Source organism: Octodon degus, unplaced genomic scaffold (genome assembly GCF_000260255.1).
Source record: "Octodon degus isolate 3935 unplaced genomic scaffold, OctDeg1.0 scaffold00368, whole genome shotgun sequence".
In the NCBI taxonomy this organism is placed as follows: Eukaryota; Metazoa; Chordata; class Mammalia; order Rodentia; family Octodontidae; genus Octodon; species Octodon degus.
This window is the reverse complement of record NW_004524944.1, coordinates 248,055-265,918: the sequence shown is the minus strand read 5'-3', so window position 1 is coordinate 265,918 and position 17,864 is coordinate 248,055. Positions and strand designations below refer to the sequence as shown.

At 36.7% G+C, this 17,864-nt stretch overlaps 1 protein-coding gene across 1 annotated transcript in view; it reads right to left on the bottom strand.

The window, feature by feature from the left end:
• Positions 1–1,874: 1,874 nt before the first annotated feature.
• Positions 1,875–17,864, bottom strand: part of Gpr149 (G protein-coupled receptor 149) — an 81,929-nt gene continuing 65,939 nt past the window's right edge. Inside the window, exon 4 of the mRNA XM_004648227.2 lies at positions 1,875–3,127. Within this exon, the coding sequence (XP_004648284.1) occupies positions 2,555–3,127 (573 nt within the window). The 3' untranslated portion in view covers positions 1,875–2,554. The remainder of the gene's footprint in view (positions 3,128–17,864) is intronic.

Here is a 17,864-nt window from a genome sequence, read left to right as displayed (position 1 = left end):
AAGCTTATTGTTATTATCAAACGATTTACGTTATCAAGCTTAACCTCCCTATTTCACTACATTTCAAACATCTTAGGCATAATAAGTATTTATTTATTTTTAAATATTTATTTATTTGGTACAGGGTCTCACTATGCAGGTTGGACTCCTAGTGATCCTCCTGTCTCAGCCTCCCCAGTGCTCAGATTACTGGCATGCACCACCACACCTGGTTCTGAGGCCAGCACGGCATGTGGTACCAGGAATCGAACTAGGGTCCTTGTACTTTCCAGGCAGGAACTTAGATCACCAAACTATCTCCCCAGCCCTGTGTTAATTATTTATATCAGGCTAATTTATCCACTTGTATTAAAAGTCATAAATTCTGAAAGTACAAAGTATTTAAAAGTAAAACATATTTAGAGTGAGACTATAACTTGAATTTGAATTTATATGCTATGCATTATTTGGGATTTACATTTCAAACAATAGCATTAATTTGCTTGCAAAATTTAGATAATATTATACAAGAATTGAAAAAATACAGATAATTATTTTGAAAATAGTTTTTCTTAGTAGCTTAAAAGACCCTCTACAGGTGAAACATTGTTGAAAACCCATGAAATAATTTAGAATTTTGATTCAATCAAAATCAATGATTCTGAAAAACAATTTTCAATCTCTAAATAAATATGTGTGAGGTAAGGGGACACAAAGTCTAAGACCATATAAATAAGCAGTTCAGTAATTTTGGAAAATAAACATTTAAATGAAGCATTTAATATATGTTTACAGAAAGATTAAAATAAAGCAATTTGAAGAAAAATTACTATAATTTTAGAAATATATGTTACTAATATTTTGACAAGATAATCTTTATATTTTTACAATGTAATATATTTTAAAACATCTTTTTTTCTCTCAAAATATTCCCCTTTACTTTATTTTTTTCCATAATTTTATTGAGAAACAAATAGCAATGAGACAGTTTCAAACCAAATTGGTAGGACAGTTTCAATAATTAACACATTGCATACATTCCTCCTAGTGGTTAATTGCTGTACAAGATGCTTAAAACATCTTAAAATGTATACTTTCCAATCATTTAACAAAATACATATGGCATTGTTCACTTCAGATAACACATATCTTTGGGAATAACAAGTATGTAAACCTAACATTTGAAGTATACATTTTATGCTTCAGGAATAGCTAAGAAAATTGTTCTAATCTGCATCTTTAAGAATAGACATTTTTGTTTTAAGATTAGAGGATTTTCCTCTGCTTTATCCAGAAGATTGTTACTGAAGTTAGATCCACCTCTCAGGATGTAATCTGACAATATTTTCCTTCAGTTTCCATTCAAATAAAACAATTCTAGAAGCAAGCATAAATTAAGTCATTGCTATAGATTGGATCTTGAAGACTCCTGTGATGGAGCTATGGTGGTCAGGAAGGTCTGTTGTGGGAAGCATGGAGCCATTAGAAGGCAGGACATGCTGGTCTTTGGGCACATATCTTCAAAGAGGATTGTGAAACATTGGTCCCTTCTACTTTTGCTTCTTGGATTACCATGAGCCAAATGGTTGACTTCACCATGAACTACTTGCCACAACCCTTCATGATCAATGGAGCCAATCAGTCATGGACTGTAAACTTTGACCCTGTGAACTAAACAAGATTTTCTTTTTTACAAACAGATAATCTCAAGTATTTGTTATAATAAGGGAAAGCTAACACAAAATTTTCCAGTAATGTTTGATTGATTGATTGATTGATTGATTGATTTTGGCAGAAATGGGATTGAATTCAGGCCCTTGCACATGCTTAATCTACTGAGCTATCTCCCTGGCCCCAGTGTTTGATTTAAATAATATTTCTAATTCTACCTGTAACATACAGCATATCTGTCTTAAAGGCCATCTTGACATACTGAAAAGATGAAAGGAAAATTTAAGAGAAAGCAAAAGAGAAACCACCTATTAAACTATATTTTATAAAAATTAAGAAAACAACTACTTATACATTTGAGGCATGCATATTTCCAAGTTAGTATCTAATTTTCATTTTACACAAAAATATATATTTTCTAGATACCAATGCAAAGTTGAAGCAGTAACTGGATTAAGCTTTATATCGCTAGCAACATTTAGACAAGCCTCTTCAAATACAACTTTGGAGTTTTGCTACATTTCTTCCATTCTGAAAATGTCCCCTTTTTGTCTTGCAGTAAAAGCCAACATTAAGTATAGAAGCATATGATGGAAACATTATATTCCTTTGACAAACATATGCAAAGATAGTAAACTAGGCCAAGATGTAATTTAGAAAAGACTTCATAGAAACTGGATAACAGACAAAATATTTTAATTACCACAGTGTGCGATCTTTAGGCAGCACATACAAATGCACTTAGTGTCGACAGTAGTTTGAACTCTTCACACCAAAAATAATTAAGTGGTAAATTAGTAAAGCTTATATAAACCAAGAAATAAAAGGAAATCAGTCTCAAAGAAAGTTGTTCTGCAGTTTGAAGTTGCAGAGCTATTTTTGCTTCTAATGGACTAAATGATCACTAATTACTCTTGTTTTCTTCCTCTCGTTTCTTGTAGGCTTTGTTTAACATCTGGATTTCTTCCTGGTAGCCATACTTTTCTTGATGTTGCCTCTTACTGTTCTGTCTGTGTGCTTCAACAGTGTCTGGAATGGAGATGTTGATGTCACCATCAGGATTACTTGTGGGTAAAAAGAGAGAGTATGAGGCTGTTTCCCCTAACTCACATGAAACAAATCTGTTTTCTTTCCGTGAGTAGCGTAGTGAGGGTGATCTGACTTGTGTAGAAGACTGGCTGATGTTGCTAATAATTGAAACAGTGTCCAAGGCCTCTTCATTGTCACAAATTTCAAGAACCTCCAAGTGTATTTTCACATTGGTGTCTGCAAATGTTGACGGAGAATCCTCTGGGTTTGGTTCATGGCCAACACTTTTAGATCGGTAGACTTCTATTTTCTTAGAAGCTGGGGTTATTTTTTGACCTTCTGCACTTACTTCATATGTAGAAAGAGAGAGGGTTTTCCCTGTAGGTGCATGGAGAGACACAGTCCCTTGGAATGCACACAAGGGAATGGCAAGCCCACCGCTGGAACGCTGGAAACAAAAACAAAACGGTTATTATTGAAAACTAGTTTCAAGGATTTGGACATTTATAAGTTGATTTCATGTATCAGCATGGTAAAGTTTATCCTTTTTTTTTTCTTTTTTAGAACCATTTCCTTAGAACCTGATTACATACAGTATTTAGGATTTAAATTCTGTCACCAAAGCATCAAGCTCAGTTTTTCCTAGGTCACATACAAAGTCTAAGTATAGTGAGGAACCTTTTTTTTTAAGATGAGGGACTATTTTCTCACATTTGAAGACAAAATTTCTGTACTGATAAGCAGTAGGGAAGATATGGAACATAAAATTGAATGTGTATTTATAATTTGGAATTGCTTATATATTTTTGTTAAATGTTCAGTTATATGTAAAAGTCTGCATAAGTTGAAAGAAATTTTTTTTTACCTACAGTGATTGATATGCTATCTATTTTCATCATCAAATATGTTGCTCAGATTAACGGATATAGTTATGCAAGATGGGGCATATGATTGAGTATTATCACATGCTTCCAAGAAATCTTAAAGTTTTTGTTCTTATCTCTCATTTTCTTTTATTACCTTTTTAAAAAATTTACTTTAAAGAGAGTATAGTAATAATTGATTTGACATTAGAAATGGTACACAGAATGAATAGAATAATTTGTTCTAATGATGTTTGTAAATAGGATCTCAAGTCCGCATCTTGTACAGCAATTAACCACTAAGAAGAATATATGCAGTGTGTTATTTGTTGAATCTGTACTTCCGATTTGATTTGAAACTGTCTCATTGCTATCTGTTTATCAATAAAATTTTGGAAAAAGAAATTAAAAAAAAAAAAAGAAATGGTACACAGGGATCGGGGAGATGCCTGGCAAGCGCAAGGTCCTGAGTTCAATCCCTGGTACTGCCAAAAAAATAAAAAAGTAAAAAAAGAAATAAAAATTAAAAAAAGAAATGGTACCCATTTAGAAGACCAAGATGACAGGTATTTCAAGCATGGTTTTAGTATTACATGTTACTGTCTTCAGTGTACTTACTTAGCTCATAGATATCAATATACAGAGTTAGTCACAGTGAGAATTCTACCCATTAACTGCTATTTTCAAAAAACCTGAAGGTTGGAAGAAATTTATGCTGCTATCAACATGCACTTCTCTTAATTAGTATGTCAGAGAGAATGGTAACTGTGAAACTGTGACTCAAATGAAGTGCAAAGGATACTTCAGCTCTGAAGTTGAGCATACCTGAGAGGAGCCTACCCTCCCTTATTCCCTTCTTTACTTCCTTTCCCCTTCCTTTCCTTTTTTTTTCATCAAAAGTCTTCCTCCTAATATAAAATGTGGTGTGATATTGGATCATTTTAACTCTTTCATGTGCATGTGACACATCTGGCTAGTAATGCAGAATACATTGTTAAGGGAGGCACCCGTCTTTTTAAATGGCATCATTATCAGTGTGATCATCCTTGGTAGAAGACTTCACAGCTTTACTTTGTGAAGCTGAGTTAAAGGGCCATCCAGAAACATCATCCAGAGAAAATAGTTTTCTTATCAAAAACAGAAACTTGTTTCTTTCTAAAATAAAAATTTCCTCAAACATTATTCAATTAGAAATGTCACATATAATAGTGTATATTATAAATATTCTTTATTCTGAAAGCTCATTAATCTGAAAATTGAACTCTTACATTATACTTCATTATGAGAAAAAACAAGTCCCACTTCAATCCTTCAAAAATTCTTTTTTCCTTGATATTGTACACTGATGAAAAAATGTGCTATGGCATACATTAGTTTAAAAACATAATGAGAAAACTAAGCTATCTGTCCCCAGCAGTATATACAGTTCTATTTAAAAAAAATCTTCACTAGAACATCTGCATAATCAGATCTTTGTATGCACCCCCTTTGTACTATGGATGAGCAGTCACTATAAAAGCAGATTAAATTTTTCTACACTCGATTTTATACAGTCTACATAACAAAGATTTTTAGTAACTCATCCGTGATAACCTTACCTTCGAATGAACAAACAAGCTGTACTGACTTATCAAATAACAGTTCATTAAAGTTGGCATTTTAGAATTGCATAGTGGTAGTGAGTGGCTAAATGTGAAGCCTGATCTTTTTTTTCTTTTCTTTTCTTTTCTTTTCTTTTCTTTTCTTTTCTTTTCTTTTTTTTTTTTTTTGCAGAACCGGGGATTGAACGCAGGCCCCTGCGCTTGCCAGGCAAGCACTTATTCCACTGAGCCATCTCCCCAGCCCTGAAGTCTGATTTTTCTGAAATAGTACACAAAGTCCTCAGTAACTACAACAATTTTCTAAAACATTCATATCCAAATGGATAGCTTCCCTTTGAAGGTTATAACGACAAAAACACAGACAACTTAAAACAACCTGATCACAAGTATACCAAAAACTTTCGAATAAATATTTCTCTAAAGAAGATATGAAACTGTCACAAGTATATGAAAAATGTTCAGAATCATTATTATGAAAACACAAATCAGAACTACAGGGAGATACAACTTCAGACCCTTTAGGTTTCTGCTGTAAAGAAAATAATGTTAAGAAGGATGTATAGACATTGGAATATTTGTATACTGTTGATAAGAATGTAAACTGGTGGGATGATGGAAAAAGTATAGTATTTCCTCAAAACTATAAAAACAATTATCATATGATGCAATAAATCCACTTCTGGCTAAAATTCAATTCAAAATAGGATCTTGAAAGGATGCTCATAGATCAGCATTCACAGCAGCATTTGCAAGAGCTGAAATGTCGACCGATTTATAGAGTTCATAAACAATGGCATTCCCTTGTGTTTCACACAATAATGTATCTGGGCTAGAGTATTATGAAAACATGGATAAAGGATATTTATCCATGTGGGGTAAGGAAAAAGAAAGAATCTTTCTAAGAATCTTCCTGGATCAGAGTTCAGTTTTTATAGGTAAGTGGAAATACTTGGTATGAAATGCTCTTGAGTAGCAGCAGTTCTAACTTGGCAAAAATCAAGGAAAAAAAAAAAAAGAGTAAAAAACACAAGTATTGAACAGGAAGAAACCAGGACATCATAATTGATAAATTAAAATAGTTTTCCTAAAAGTAAAAACTATTTAAGAAATTTAGCAACAAGTCCAAATTCTAAGTATTAAGAAAACAATAGCTATTGCTGATGAAAAATTATTTTAAAAGGGTGCAATTCAAAATTTGAAATAATGTAAGAAATCTTATGAGGAAAACTGCATCAACGAATAATTGTGAATGAGTAGATAAAGAAGAGATGTTTTCATTTTTGTCTTTTTTTAAAAAATCCTTTTCCCTTCCCTTCTTCCTCCCTATCCTTCCCATCTGAACAAGTTCTTCCTCCTTCCCAATATCTGTCTTCCATTTTTCTCCTTACTTACCCTGTGGGTTTCCCACACAAGAGAAACATGTACTATTTAAACTTGTGTGTCTTTTGTGAAGGGGGAAGAAAAGAGGGCTGCAGGGAAGGGAATGGAAAAAAAAAGAATAAACATACATTATGTTCTGGTATAAACTCCCCATGATGAATGTGATCATTATGTATGGCAAGCATACTACTAAAAAAAAATTGACTAGAAAATACACAAATAAAAAATAGACAAAAGAAATAATGTTTTGTATTGAAAAATTATATTGTCAATATGGTTTTTTCATTTATTGATTTAAGATAACTTCAAGAAAAATTCCAATTAAATATTTTAGAACTTCAAAATTTGCTCTTGAGATTTATATGCATGCACATGCTGTCAATAACCAAACAAAAATTGGAAGTGGACTAATGAGATAAATTTCCAAATGTAACATACACAGGGTGTTAGTGGAAAGATTTGATATATCTGTGAAAGAGAATAGACAAGAAACCAAGTATAGTATATCATAAAAGTGGCATTTCAAAATAATGTAACTTGTGTGTAAAAAAAATCTGAAAACCAGAAAATATAATCTCTTTTATGGGAGGAAAAATTTCCCATTTATCTTTATTTTCTCTTAACACTCATAACAGTATCTAGTGCATGGTAGGTCCTCAAAAAATATTTGTCAAAAGAATGACATTGTGCATAAATAAATGAATGTGTGCTACTGATCTCTGAGATTTTTGAGAGTCCAATTTTAACTTCTTAAAGCATAAAGATAGGATCTTTAAAAATATTACTGTTTATGTTTTATTTTTATGTTTTGAAAGCGCTGTATAAATGATGATCATTATGAATGCATCCAAAAGTCTTGCTAGAATACACTTCCTATAAAATATATGGGTCTTAGTTGAAGGCTTCTAGTATGACCAATAAGGATAAATTCAGAGAACATAAAATTCTTCATTTCATTGTCTCTAACTTCTATGCATTTAAAAGTCAATGAATTAGCATAGACTGTCACGAATAATAATAATCCATTACTGCTGTAGTCTTGAGTGTGGGTGGATGGGAGCTCTTTTATTCTGAAATGAAAAGCAGTCTCTAACCTTCACAAGTACTTCAGTAGGAGAGAGCTTGCTATGTAAATACATTAGCACAAATAATATGCTGTGATAATTGATTCAGGCTTACTGACCTTGGTTATGTTGAATGTTTTTATTCTTAACAAGTCTGTAAGTGAATTCAAGGTGAAATTATAATATGAAAAGAGTTGCTCTAAATTTGTCTCCTAACAAGGTGAAGTATTCCGTTGATTATCTGAATCATTCAGTTTAAGAAAGATATTACAGTATGTAGAATCATAGCCATTACCCAAGACCATAGAATTCATTATAGGTTTTTCTACCCCGCAAGCTGGAACTATGTCGTTAACTCATGAATAATCGATGTGACTGATGATTCAAATATAGATAGAACTCATTCGGTGATTTAAGTGAAGTTAGTCTGCTAAAAAATACTCATTTAAGATTTTAAGTCAAGCAGTTGTTTTGGGAGAGAAGGGATAGAGATCTCAAAAGAAAAAATATATATATATATGCAATAATTTTGTAGAAAAACCAATAGATTTTTAATAATTTGCCTTTTAGAATTTATTCAACATACATGCTGTATGGTTGCTATATTTTATTTTATTTTGTTTATATTTATTTATTTATTTATTTATTTAGGCCAGCTCAGCCCACTCTAAATGTGGGGCTAGTGCAGCATGTGGTGCCAGGGATTGAACCTTGGTCCCCTGCACCTGCCTAAACTTGCCTGAGCAGGCACTTTAGACCACTGAGCTATCTTGTGACTATCTCAAAATGTTTTGGTGTCATCCTGTAATCTCCATTTAAAATATTTAGGAAACTAAAATAAGACATAAGAATTGGTCAAGAGAAAGGACAAAGGAGGCCAAAAAATAAGGAAGGGCATGAATGGATTGTGGCATTGTTGTAGGCAGCTGAGTTAGACAGAAATATTCCAGGCAGTCAGACAGGGCTGGGCCCTCCAAGGAGACAATATAAAAGACAAGATGACTTTGCAGCTATGGGAGAGACAGACACTGCGTCTGTGGGTCAAACCTCAGGACAAAGGAGGAAACAGTGTGGCCACTTACTTCCCCAGGGATGGACGGAAGGGATTGATACTCTAAGTAGGTATCAATCACCTTGAAGCCTGAGAGTCACTGACTCAACTCCCTACAGGAAAAGCTCCTGTTCTGTATTCATGTCCGCTCCCTACATGACTTTGTTCCCCTTTTAGTGTTGGATTGAATCCACATTACCTGAGCAGTCGTGCTGGACATAGTTTTGTCCCACCTGGTGTGTGAGTTCCTGTGTTTCACACTATAGACCACCTCACCTCATTGTTTTACTCAATAAAAATCCCTAGAAAAGACAGTGTCCCTGGCAACCAATTTGGGTCCCCATTCTGTCCTATCAGACAGGAACTTTCTTTTCCCCTGATAAATATATTCTGCTCTTAACCTCCATTGTTCCTAAAATTAATTCTTCTGTTTTACAGAACACAAACTTGACCCAGGTATCTTTCAACAATTTTTTTTCTTTTTTTTTTTTTTTGCAGAACCAGGAATTGAACTCAGGCTCTTGCGCTTGCCAGGCAAGCACTTATTCTACTCAGCTATCTCCCGAGCCCATTCAAAAAAATTTTTTAATCATTTATTTATTTATGTATTTGATACAGGCTCTCATACACAGCTCAGACTTATAGTGATCCTCCTATCTCAGCCTCCCCAGCTCTGATTGTAGGCATGGGACACCATACCTGGTTCTTTGACCAGTACTGCACAGCAGCGGCACTGTATGCAGTACAGGATCAAACCTGTATCCTTGCATTTGCCAGGCAGGCACTTAGGCCACTGAACTATCACCCTGGCCCAGACCCAAGTATCTCAGGTTGAGAGTTTCATTTCCCAATCTCATCATGAAAAGTTCTAGGAATTTGAACACATTCACTTCTAAACCTCCTAGCTCTTTGGGGTCTAAATTAAGCCTTTTAGTAATGAAAAGACTAGCAAGGGGGCCAAGGAAATAGCTCAGTAGAATAGGTGCTTGCCTGGCAAGAGCAAGGACCTGAGTTCAATCCCCAGTTCCGCCAAAAAAATGATTAGCAAGTTCTATATATAGTAGCAAGTTATATATATATATATATATATATATATATATATAGTATTTGGTTATTGCAGGGTCTCACTACACAGCTCGGACTCATTATCCTCCTGCTTTCAGCCTCCCCAAAATTGGGATTACAAGCGTGCCCCACCTCACCCAGACTCTGGTCAGCTCAACCCTCCCTGGGGGCGGGGCTGGCACAGCATATTGTACCAGGGTTCCCACTGCAGTCCCCAAGCTTGCTTAAGCTTGTATCAGCAGGCCCTTTAGTCTGCTGAGCTGTCCCACTGGCAGCTCTAACAAATATTTGCTGATTTCACTGAATAGGACTTCTTGCTAAGCACTTTCATCTTCATATTTAATATTCACATTAATCTTACAAAGTAAGGACATTAATTATCCCAAATTTATACATGGCATAATTGATTTATGAGAAGGAGCACAAGTCAGTACATGGCAAAGTAAAATGCAAATTCAAGATTATCTGTTTCAAATCCTCATGATTCTTAACCATTTTGCCATATTGCTATTGGAAACAACAGTAGCATTTTACTCTCCTGCTACATTTAAAATACTTCACTGTTTTCTTGAAGTGATGGAGAAAAGATTTATTTAGATTATTAAGGGGAGTTTTTAGAGAAGAAAATAAATGGTTCTAAAATAAGGCTTTAAAAGAAATTTCAAGATGGAAATATAGCTCAGGCAAGATAGCTCAGTGGTCTAAAGCACCTGGTTAGTCAACCTTAGGCAGGTGCAGGGGACCACAGTTTGATCCCCAACACCACTTGACATGCCAGCAGTGCCCTCAGGGCAGGCTGAGCCAGCAAAAAAAAAGGTGATTTCAGGGCTGGGGAGATAGCTTAATGATCTAAGAACGGCAAGTACAAGGACCTGTTTTGGGCATGGTGGCGTAACGCTTGTAATTCTAGTACAAGGGAGACTGAGGCAGGAGGATCACTATGAGTCTGAACTGTGTAGTGAGAACCTGTATCCAATAAAATAAAGATATAAAAAGGCAATTTAAAAGAGAAGTTAATGCTTAATTTAAAAAAATTGTTCTTTTTAATTTCTTACAACTTTCTTAAAAACAATTTTAGTTGTTTTGGCAATCTAAACAACTGATTTGAAGATAACATGCAATACAACAACCATTGTCAAATTTCTATTACTTTTTAATGAAATTATGTATTTTTTAAGCCATTTTGTGCTCCCTCCCCCCTCCCCTGGAACCGAGGATTGAACTCAGGCCCTTGCACTTGCCAGAGGATCGCTTATTCTACTGATCCATCTCCCCAGCCCCTATTTTGTGCTCTTTAAAAAATAAAAGACCTTTTTTTTGCTGCCTCAGCCTGCCCTGAGGGCACTGCTGGCATGTCAAGTGGTGTTGGGGATCAAACTGTGGTCCCCTGCACCTGCCTAAGGTTGACTAACCAGGTGCTTTAGACCACTGTGCTATCTTGCCTGAGCTATATTTCCATCTTGAAATTTCTTTTAAAGCCTTATTTTAGAACCATTTATTTTCTTCTCTAAAAACTCCCCTTAATAATCTAAATAAATCTTTTCTCCATCACTTCAAGAAAACAGTGAAGTATTTTAAATGTAGCAGGAGAGTAAAATGCTACTGTTGTTTCCAATAGCAATATGGCAATAAAAATAAAAGGTAGTTTCAGTAACCAAAACAGTGGGGAAAATGTATTCGAGGATGGGAATGAACAAGGTAAATAAAGAAAAGGCAGGGCTGGCCAAATAACTCAGCAGACTAAAGTGCCTGCTTACACAGGTGCAGGGATGGGGCGAGAGTTCAATCCCCAGCATGCTGTGCCAGCTCCACCCCTGGGGTGCACTGAGACGGCCATTGAGAAGAATCACTACAAGTCTGATCTACGTAGTGAGACCTGTACACCCTGTAGACCCTGCCCTAAAATTCATTAAAAAAAAAAAGAAAGAAAGAAAGAAAGAAAGAAAGAAAGAGAAAAAAGAAAGAAGGAAAAGTCCTAGAAACAGAGATTAAGACTAAGGGCTGAGAGCCCTTATCACCAAGATAAGCTCCCATATAGTGGAGGATAATCTCTGATTTTTATTTCCAGTTATGGGAGAGAAGGAAATGCAGATACATGGAGTGTCTACTACAGGAAGGTACTGTACTTAGCGCTTTTATACATGAAATCTAATTTAGATGCCTCAATTATCAAACTCAATTTGTTTTAAATTCGTGTTCAAGCTGGGAAGATAACTCAGTGGCACAAGTGCCTGCCTGGCAAGCTCAAGGACCTGACTTCAATTCCTGGTACAAAAAACAAAACAAAACAAAACAAAAGATCTTGAAAAATAATTAAATTTTTAAAAGTAATTCGTATTCAAACACTGAAAAATTTGAGAACTGAACATTATATCCATAAGAAATAATGGAAAACCATTATTTGGGTTCTGAGGCCCAAATTTAGTTTTTCAGTACTTTAAGAGATTACACAGTAATTTTTTTTCTTTTTTTTTTTGTACTGGAAATCATAATCAGGACCTTTCACTTATCAGGCAGGCGCTTAAGCCACTGAGCTACCTCCCTGGCCCTGGACTTCTTTCTTTAACTCTATTGATATAGGAAAATGCAACTCCCAACCTGAAAGATTCCTGGGCCGAGTGTGTGTTCTCTAAAATGAATTTTAAGAGCAATGGAGGTTAAGAGCAGAATATATTTACTGGGGAAAGAAAGCTTCTGTCTGAGAGAGGGACAGGAGGGTGAACTGAGCTGGTTACCTCAGGAAGCTGTCTCTTCCAGGAAGTTTTATAGAGTAAACCATGAGGTGAGGTGGGTCTAAGGTGGCGAACATGGGAACTTGCTTAGGTGAGCATGAGGTGGGACAAAACTCTGGTCAACCAACAAGGTTACAAGCACCATTGCTCAGGTAAAATTGATTAAATCCAGGACTAAATGGGGAAGCGAGTCACATAGAAAGCAGGCATGAATATAGAACAGTTTATCCAGTAGCAACCTGGTAGTGGTTGGATTAGTGACTCTTCCTAGCTTCCTCAAGGTGATGATCAATCCCAGATGCTTATCTTTAGGGAGGAAAGCATTTGTTCCATCTTTGGTCTCTAGCTCCGGCCCACAGCAGGAAGATCCATCTCTCTCATAGTTGCAAGGTATCTTGTCTTCTATGCTGTCTCCTTGAGGGCTTGACCCTATCTGACTGCCTATAATATTTCTATCTAATTCAGCTTCTATCATGGCTCTCAGTTGTCCTCTTAGCTTTACTACTGGTATCACTAATTTTCTTTGGTCCTATGGTTATGATATTTTATGAAAATAAAGTAAAAAAAACAAAACCCACAGTGGTGAATGTTAATGTTGAAACTCTAGCAGTTGACTGGTGAGAGCAGTGCTTAGGCTGAAGTCGTTTGTGTGCTGGGCAAGATGCTACATGGGACTGGCTCTTGGCCTTCTTTTTTTTTCAAGGCAGATTTTTTTTTTCTTTTCTTTTCTTTTTTGTGGAACCAGGGATTGAACTCAGGCCCTTGCACTTGCCAGGCAAGCACTTATTCTATTGAGCTATCTCCCCAGCCCCTAAGGCACACCTCTGATGGACCATCAAGCAAAGTTACAAACACCAAACACCAAGCAGACGTTTTCGAACTTTGCTGTTCAAGTAGTGGAAAGTTGGAGTGTGGAGCCTTTTGGCAACTAAGTTATCACTGTACAATTGTGAGGGTGATAAAATCATTTATGTTTTATACATAAGTCCAAGCACAAACAAGATAAGTAACTGTCTTAGTCACTTCCTCTTTGCTGGGATACAATGCCTGATACCCACAACTTAAAGGAAGACAGGTTTATTTGGGGTCATGGCTATAGGCCTTGGTCACCAGGCTCCAAGAGAGAAATCGCATGGCAGATGGACATGGTGTATGAGAAGCTGTTTGCATCATGGTGGTCAGGAGGCAGCAAGTAAGTGTCAGGTGCCCAGGAAATTGCCCCTTCTGACCAACCCAGCTTCATAACAATACACTCAACTATGGACTCATTAGTGAATTAATCTGCTAATGAGAATAATGCTCCTGTAATAGTTGATATATTGTGTCTACTTGAGAAGTTTAGAAGTTTATGTAAATGACTCAGCAGGGGGCTAGAGTCCTGACTTTGTAAATATCTTCAGCCTGTGCAAGAGGAGGAGATGAATGCTACACCTACCCTGGAGTAGGCTTATAATACAAGGGATGAAAAGGGGCTTGCTCTCCTCCCTTCTTTGCTGTTATTGCTTTTGCTGTCTTCCACCCCAATAAACTATTGACTTTGCCATGCCATCTTGCTTTGGAGCCAGCTGATTAGGAACTGAAACTTCTTAAAACTGTGAGCTAAATACACCTTTTTCCTTAACTTTGGGCATAGGGTATTTTGTCTCAGCAATGAGAAAAGTAAGAGAATTTGTTACTAGAAAAATGGGGTCATTCCTGTGATTATACGTGACCATATGGTTCAAGAGCCTTTGGGAATCACTTTGGGGAAGAGTTTGGAAAGCTTTGGAGATGTTACTTGAAAAAATAATGAATGCCTAGGCTGTTCCGTAATCTAACCAGAATGCCTTCTGGTCAGAGCTCAGAAGACCAGAAGGCTGACAGAAATGTTACTGGTGAGGACAATTCTTGGGATATTTCTGCTGAGAGGACTGCGCTGGCAATTGGACTCCAGATGATGTATGTCATGGCTTTGCAAGAAATTGATCTGCATTTTGCTCATGTCTGGAGACTTTGCCTGAGCCTAAGATTAAGGATGGAAGATTAATTCATCTGGCAGAAGATATTTTAATGCAGTTGAATGTTAAGGCTGTAGCATGGCTACTTTGGGGGCTTTTAGCCAGATCTACGTGGAGAATTAAGAGCTTTGAGCCCACCAGAATGATTTAAAATGTTTTGAGTTTGGCCAAAAAGGAAGTGCCAGTAGATGTGTGGTCTACAAAGAGCAGAGGAGATCTTTTTTTTTTTTTTTTTTTTTTCTTTTTTTGCAGAACGGGGGAACAGAGGAGATCTTGATAGCTGAGAAGGAACAGGAGAATAGAAAAAATGGCCTCAAGGCATCATAAGAAACAACAAGTCTCCACCTTTGCAGCCTAAAAACTGCAAAAATGAAAGACATTGCTTTGAGAAGAAAGCTGCAGAGGACCATGTTCCAGAATGGCAGTGGTGCACCACATTCTAGAAAGCGAGGAGCATAGAGAATTTGTTCTTCAGAACTGGATTCAGAGTGCTTAGTGAGGTAGGCACTGGACCTCTACAAAAGGGAGAAAAGCCTGGCTACTGTTCCAGTTTGCAGCAGACATGACTCTGGTATTACACACTTGCCAAATGCAAGAACTGTAGGATTATGGCAGCTTCCACCCTGACTTAAGAAGGCCTGGCAGAGCAGGCAGTGTGCCCTTCAGAGGGCAACGTGAAAAGCTGTGAGGGTAAAGCCAAAGATGCAATGAAGACCCCAGAGGTTTGGAAAATCCAGGAATGTGGATCATCTAAGGAAACCTGCAAGGAGGGAGCAAAGCCAGAACAAGAAAGAAGCTGTGGGAGCTCCAACCAACAGAACTGCCATAGATGCAGAGCCACCTAAGATTTTTGGAGCTCATAACTTGCCACAGATTGCCACAGATTATGCACATGGATCTGCAGGACTTACCATTTGCCCTGCTAGATTTTGGACTTCCAAATCCTTTGTCTCCCTGTTAGTAACCTTTGGAATGAAAATGTTTATCTTATGCCATCGAACATTGGAAGTGTTTAACTTTTCATTTGTACAGGGCCTCACAGCTAAGAATTTGCCTTAGGTCTTGGAGGAAACTTGGGACTTGGACTGTTGAGCAGTGCTGAAATTGTTGGGACTTGGGCAACTCTTAGAGATGGACTAAATGCCTTTTGCATAAATGATGCTCATAAGTCTTTGGAGGACAGGCACAGAATGTTATGGTTCTTAAGGTTCATAAGGATTATTAAATCTGTGTTACAATGTCCAAGTTATGAAATAAGAGTAAACATGTCTTTGTATCTGGAAATTGGTTTAAAGAAATGTGTTTGATTGCCCAGTTGACAACTGGTGGGTTATACTGATTGATACATTATGTCAACTTGAGTTTAGAATCTTAATTAAGAAATTCTGCAGGGATCCCAGGTCCTCATTTTGTAAAATCCTCAGCCTGGGCAAGAGGAGGGCATGGAGATGATGTGAAGGCTATACCTGGGCCAGGGTAGCCTACTTATAATACAAGGGAGGAAAAGAGGCTTACTCTCCATGACTTTAGCTCTTGTTGCTTTTTCTGTATTTCACCAGCAAGAACTCTTGCCCCTCTACCATACTACCTTGCTTTGGGCCAGCTGCTTATGAAATGAAACCTCTACAAACTGTCAGATAAATAATCCTTTCCTTCCTGCATTTTGCGTGTCAGGTATTTGTCCCAACAACGAGAGAAGCATAACTGAGATACTTTTCTTCCTTAATTTTTGTCGTTGGGTATTTTGTCTGAGTAATGAAAAAAGTAAGAAAGACCCAATGGTCTGATTCCTTTCTTAAAGCTTGACCTCTAAACACAGAATCTTCAGGGGATATTATAGATCTAAACCATAACAGTAACTTTCCCAGGTTACACAGAAGGGTGAGGCTTGAACTCTGATCTAAACTCAGATTCAAAATTCTTTTTGCTATGCCACTCAGAGTCTAAGAAGATAATTCAGGACACAGTGATAGATTGGAGGAAGAAGAATATGGTGGCAAGAGAACAATTAAGAGGTCTTTAAGCTTACATATGCACACAGAAAATCTGAACTTCAGTACTGTTAATAGAAATGGCATTTTTTCTTGATCTTGTATTTACTCCTCAAAATAAAAGAAAATCATAATTAAAAAAATAGAAATGGCAGGTGTGAAATGGGCTCTAGAAGTTTTGCAGAGGCCAAACTCTTGGTGCCATGGAGGGTAACAGTGAAATTCTAGGACAGTCACATATACCTTACTTTGAATTTACTTCAGTCACTACTCTATGATTTTTACCCTCAGTTCTTTCATTTGCAAGATACAAATATTAAAGTGCTGATGCATATAAAATGACTAGTGGGATGCCTCATGCATAGCAAGGGTTATGTATTATTGGAGTATAAGTGTTATGTATTATTAGAGTACAGTAAATACTTCATAAATGTTAGTTATTATTGGAAGTATCCTTCCAAAATGGATCCCCTCTAGGAGCCAGGCTCCACTGAGAGCTTTCTTCCGATCTTTCTGATGGTTTCTCATGCATAAAACACTAGTCATACATTTTTCAGAAGTTTTTTTTTTTATAGCAGAAAACAAAACATGTAATGATCTCACTACTTTTATGAAGAAAAAAAGGCTTTAGAAATTAAATACATTCATGCATGTAAAACATGCACACCACCACCTCAATCTTGTATTTAGTTTGGGAAAAGGGAAAGAATTTATGGATTTTTGTTTTGAGTACACCTTTCTAGTCTGATCCAAACTCCGCAAAAAAGCCACGGAGACTAAAATATACATCGATCATTCCTGCAGTGTCCTGTGGTTTCAGTTGATTTCACTCCTTGGCCTTTACAAATGATGTCAAAGACATGACCAAAACAGAAAGCAACATGTTACAGTTTGTGTCTAGTTGTCCCCCTAAATCTTCATGCTGGGGCTGGCTTCTACAGTTTTGACTAATTCATGATCCAATGCTGGGATTATGGGTGTGAGTGCCGCACTAGCCCTGGCCTAGAAGGATAAATACAATATAAACAGAAGAGAGGGACATGCTGGCTGCTGCAGTAGCTGCTCCTCTCTTTGCTCTTTGCTGTTTGTCTGCCACCATGAATAGCTGCCTCCTGCCGTGTACCAGTCTGCCTTAGAGCCATCCAAGTATACACTAAAACCTCCACTAACTGTGATCCTAAATAAGCCTTTCTTTCCTTAATTTTGGGCATTGCATACTTTGTCTCAGCAATGAGAATAAACTAACTGAGAGACAAAGCAAAAATGTTTTGAATTTCGCCAAATGTTTATTTTCTACTTTACCACTGCAGTGATATTTATGAAATTTAGTAGCCCAGTAGTTCATAGTTCATACTTTGTAGATATTAGACAAATATATTTGGACTAAATACGAGAGAGAGAGAGAGAGAGAGAGAGAGAGAGAGAGAGAGAGAGAGAGAGA